This window comes from Helianthus annuus, chromosome 6 (genome assembly GCF_002127325.2).
Source record: "Helianthus annuus cultivar XRQ/B chromosome 6, HanXRQr2.0-SUNRISE, whole genome shotgun sequence".
NCBI classification, from domain to species: Eukaryota; Viridiplantae; Streptophyta; class Magnoliopsida; order Asterales; family Asteraceae; genus Helianthus; species Helianthus annuus.
The window spans coordinates 53,672,163-53,676,682 of record NC_035438.2 but is presented as its reverse complement, the minus strand read 5'-3'; the positions used below and the strand labels follow the sequence as shown (position 1 = coordinate 53,676,682).

General features: G+C 40.3%; 1 protein-coding gene across 1 annotated transcript; it reads right to left on the bottom strand.

Moving 5' to 3' along the window:
- Positions 1-599: 599 nt before the first annotated feature.
- Positions 600-4,280, bottom strand: LOC110865513 (scarecrow-like protein 33). Its single transcript, XM_022114771.2, has 3 exons — positions 4,086-4,280; positions 1,018-3,392; positions 600-862 (listed from the first exon to the last, which is right to left on the bottom strand). The coding sequence occupies exon 2, from the start codon at positions 3,316-3,318 to the stop codon at positions 1,108-1,110; it is 2,211 nt and encodes a 736-aa protein (XP_021970463.1). The 5' UTR covers positions 3,319-3,392; positions 4,086-4,280; the 3' UTR covers positions 600-862; positions 1,018-1,107.
- Positions 4,281-4,520: the final 240 nt, after the last annotated feature.

Below are 4,520 nucleotides of genomic sequence, written 5' to 3'. Positions count from 1 at the left end.
CTTTCTTTTTCATAAGAAAACATTTTTTCGAACCGACCCAACCCGAAACCCATTCAAACCCGGACCCGTTTCAACCCTAACTCGTTCTGACCCTAACCCGTTCCAACCCGAATCCATTCTGACCTGAATCAAAACAACCAATTGACCCGACACCTAACCCGACCCGCCTGTTTTGCCAGGTGTAGATATACCCAAAAGAAAGATGAAATTTACCCAAATCGACCCATTATTGGTAGCACTGGTTGTGATTGCCAGCCCTATCACATAATAGATATCAAATAGTATTTACTATTTAAAGTAAGCAAAGCAAAGTCTTAAAACATGTTATATGATAATAACTTTTGATGTAACTAGTCAAAAAGTTTATAAAGGAAGGGTTTGGTGGATGTTAGCTATCCACCATTTCCTAGTCTTCAATATGCCACATAACACATTTATTAGATTATCCACTATACCAAACCCTACCTACCTCCCTTCATCAATCATCAATTAAATTGACTAAACTAAATGCTTCTTTTTCTATTTTAGTTCCTTGTCAGTAAAAGCTTTAACTTCACATATAAATATTTTCAACAACCTCAACTAATCTTTCATGAAAGTTAAAAAGAAAGGCATCATTATGTCCTAGATCATTTTCAAGATTATTTATAAAACCAATATCAAGGAAAGATTAGACAAGCAACTAAGTAACCATAATGCAGCAACAAGTAAGCCCAACAAATTTACCAAACTACTACTGTGATGCATCCATCCATCTACTTTTAATAAAATTAATTAATGGTTACACACTCTTCTAAAACATGTCAACATTGCTTCCACCTGCTTGCAAACCAAACCTTCTCCATCTTCATAAAACCATTATCTGTGACATTTCATAAAACATTACACTCAGATTATAGCAATAGATTATTATTTAAGACTGTCAAGTTCTTGAGCAGATGTTAAGGAAACAAAACTAAAGTGTAGCACATAATCATTTACGATCGGGCGACAAAGAATAAGTTCAGGAAACCATACCTTAGATCAAATTGTAAGGATATCCATCCATGCCAAAAGCACCGTACGAGAGCCCTGGCCATGGATATTAACACGAAAGTACGAGGGGTCCTACACGGGTACCCAACAAGTAATGGCATACAGAATCCTGCCTTTCCATCCCTGTAGCATCCATTTCCCATCTTCATCAAACACATAATCTTTGTGATACCCAGCCTTCACCTTACTTTTCACTTGCGAAACAAGCTCCCGGTCGATGCGTCTCGGTTTGAACCCAGCCCGTGTGATTCGAACCTGCCACTGCTTGTACGTTTCAGGCCGCTCCACCCTCTGCGGACCTTCACACGCAATCACGTTCATAACTTGGCGCCCATGAAATTCTCCCTCATAACTCTGTCTTTGTTCATTCTCACGTTCTATCGTCGCATCGAGCATGTCGAACAAAGCAGAGTAGTGAAAAAGCGCCTCCCTGAAGCGGGTTACAAAGAACGGAGCACTATAAGATCCGTTAACAATCGAATGAACAAAGATATCCGGTTTCATATCCCGAACAAGCTTCAAAACCGCATCCCGTGGACTACTGCCGGTGACCATCGTTTCATCGAGCAAGTTTTCAAATCGAGCGAGAGCATTCACAGCAAGAAACTCGTTTCTCTGAAGCTTAAGATCGTCAATGTTGATCATTTCCCAGTTTTGAATCGCTATCGCGTTGTACTCGAACGGAACTTTAAACCGCTCACAGTAAGTGGCCAACCGTCGCCCCGTCTCCTCTACCCACTCAGCTGGCCTAAAACCCGGTTGTGGAAACTCTATTCCCGTAATCCTCAACTTCGGGGGCCCACCAGGTCTATCACCCAAGTGTTTGATAAGAATCGGCCACTGAAAACCGTAAGCAATACCAAAGTCGACAATATGAAGTGTCGAAGAAGATAACGCTGCTTCGTAAATCGTTTTGTTAGCAAAGAATATCTCGTTCTTTTTGAACGGGCATGATGACATGTACGACTGCAACGCTTTCAACTTATCAGCAGACAGGATTCCGGTGGTCTTCTGAGATTCATAGATCTCCGAACCCGTACCCGACATGCGTGCCTCTAGACCAAGAGCGAAAATATGCGCTAACCTCTGTGAAGCGTTACCGGATGGAGACGCGTGTTGTCGAATCTGCTTCAGTTGTTCGCTTGCAACCTTGTAATCGTCCGCAGCAACCGACTGTGCGCAGTTGATTAATAACGTTCTAATGTCGATGCTTTCGTTTGCGTTTCCCGTTCTCCAAACCGGAGCGTTCCAACCACTATACACGTATTGTAAATTCGGGTTTTTTGGAAGGTCTCCACAACCGGGTGTCGGCTCGCCTTTAGCATTAGTACAAAGAAGGATCTTATCGAACATCTGAGATAACTCGTCTTCTTCATCCTCGTAAACAGCAGACTGCTTGCTAATTCTTTCGTCTTCATAACTATTATCCTCCAACTGAAAATGTTTTCGTCCTCTAAACCTGTTTGATAAATTATCCATTTCGACTTTCTCCGTTTTCACAACCTCTGGAGGAGAAGCGACTATATCCAACGGTAAATTATACTTTTCGAGATCGATAACGAGAGGTTTGTTAGGAGGAAGGAACTTTCTTGCTTCCTCCATACCTTTCTTGAACTGCAACATGGTCTCGTTATTGGTGAACATGCTTTGAAAAACGTGTGCGTTTATCATGGAATCCATTGTGTCATTAACATCATTAGTCACACTTACAGTAGACTCAAAAGGAAGGTTCTCACGCAAATGAGTTTGTGTGACCGAAGATTTCGTCTCAAACGAGTCACTACGGAGACATTGAGGTTGAACAGAGTTGCTACCGCTTGTGCTACTGTGCGTACTGTACTCGCTAGTACTTCCACCGGGGATCTCTTCTAGGCTTTCGAAACTAAAAGGCGGTTGCACGGATAACTGGTTGTTGCCAAGAGCTTCATAGAATGATTTCTCGGTATCTTGTAAAGCAAAAGGGTCAAGAAACATACTCTGCTTACTCTCCATATTCTCTTCAACGAGAATCTGGTTTATGAATTTAGCAACATAATCCGTATACTCATCAGGAGAATCGACTTGCAACGCGACTGGTAACAAATTCGCGCTAGCCGGGTCATTGGCAGGTGTAGGTGAAGGTGAAGGAACGTCTAAGAAGCTGAGATCCAAAGGTTCATCCCTAAATCTATACCCGTTCACATGACCTGGATATTGATCAAACACAGGCGAAGTATTCTCATCATCCAATGAAAAACCATTGATGAAATCGGTGTATTCTTGAAAACTTGACTCCATAACCATCTACCCTTAACCAAAACCTTCACAAAACACTTAACTCGAATCCGTGAGCAGAGAATCCGAAATTTACGTACCAACTACACCGAAATCAAGGGAAAAAAACAACTGATTAGGTAAAAGAATTAAACGGTAATCGCGCCCCGAAAAAGGCATCATTGGTTGTATCACATAAGGATCCAACATCAAGAACATAAAGCCCTAAAAATCGACGAAAAGAGAACCAAATAAGTTAAAAATAAGGTTAAAAAAATATACATCTCTCTAGTTTTCCGAATAAAGTATTTAATAAACTAATAGAATGTCAGATAAACAAGAAAGTTTACACATCTAGATATTCTCTATCATTCCAAATACAAATTTTGAACGAATCAATCATAACTATAAGAAGATCTATATAATTGCAAAACCAATCAAACAAAACCCTAAATCCCTAAAAGATCCCCAATTCGAACATCAAAAGTTCAGTCCGATTCTTTAAATCCATCCATCCATCAATAATCATAGCAAAAAAAGTTTATACACAGAGAATCAATCAATAGAATAAGTCATAAAAATTGCAGAATCAACACTCGAAAGAAAACCCTAAAACCCTAGATGATAGAAAAGATCCCGGATTCAAACATCAAAATTTCAGCTGGATGATTTAAATCAGTCCGTATTAAGTAAAAATCAAGCACTAATCATAGCAAAAAAGTCAATACATAGGGTATGAATAGCATAAATCAAATCATATAAGAATGATAAAAAAGTAAACCTCCTTTAGGGTGTACCTTGAGAGAATTGCGTTTAGAAGACGGAACGTAGAGAGAGAGAGAGAGAGAGAGAGAGAGAGAGAGGGGGAGGGTTGAAGAAAATATAGAAAGGTGCGGAAGTGATGAGGACGGGGCGTTATCAGAACCGCTTAATGAATTTGGAAGTTTCTGGAATTGATAGCTGACGACGTACAGTGGGTGCCACCGGCTGTAACCGGTGGAAACTGGTGGGGTCAAACGCGGTCTAGTTGCAACGACCAAGATTGGAATTGAAGGCTACTTTTTACTGCGTTGATTGCACGCATAACATTGGATATCTGGATATGACTAGATAAGCAAATTTCTTTTGGGTTTTATTATTGGCACATTGGATTATTAAATCAACATTTTAATATGTATCGTATAGGCCTATACGATGTCAAAGGCTGACAATGTCTCTTCAGACAGCCCTAA

What these genes read in the sequence shown, in the direction of transcription:
- LOC110865513 (XM_022114771.2), bottom strand. Translation starts at nt 3,318, where the DNA reads ATGGTTATGGAGTCAAGTTTTCAAGAATACACCGATTTCATCAATGGT.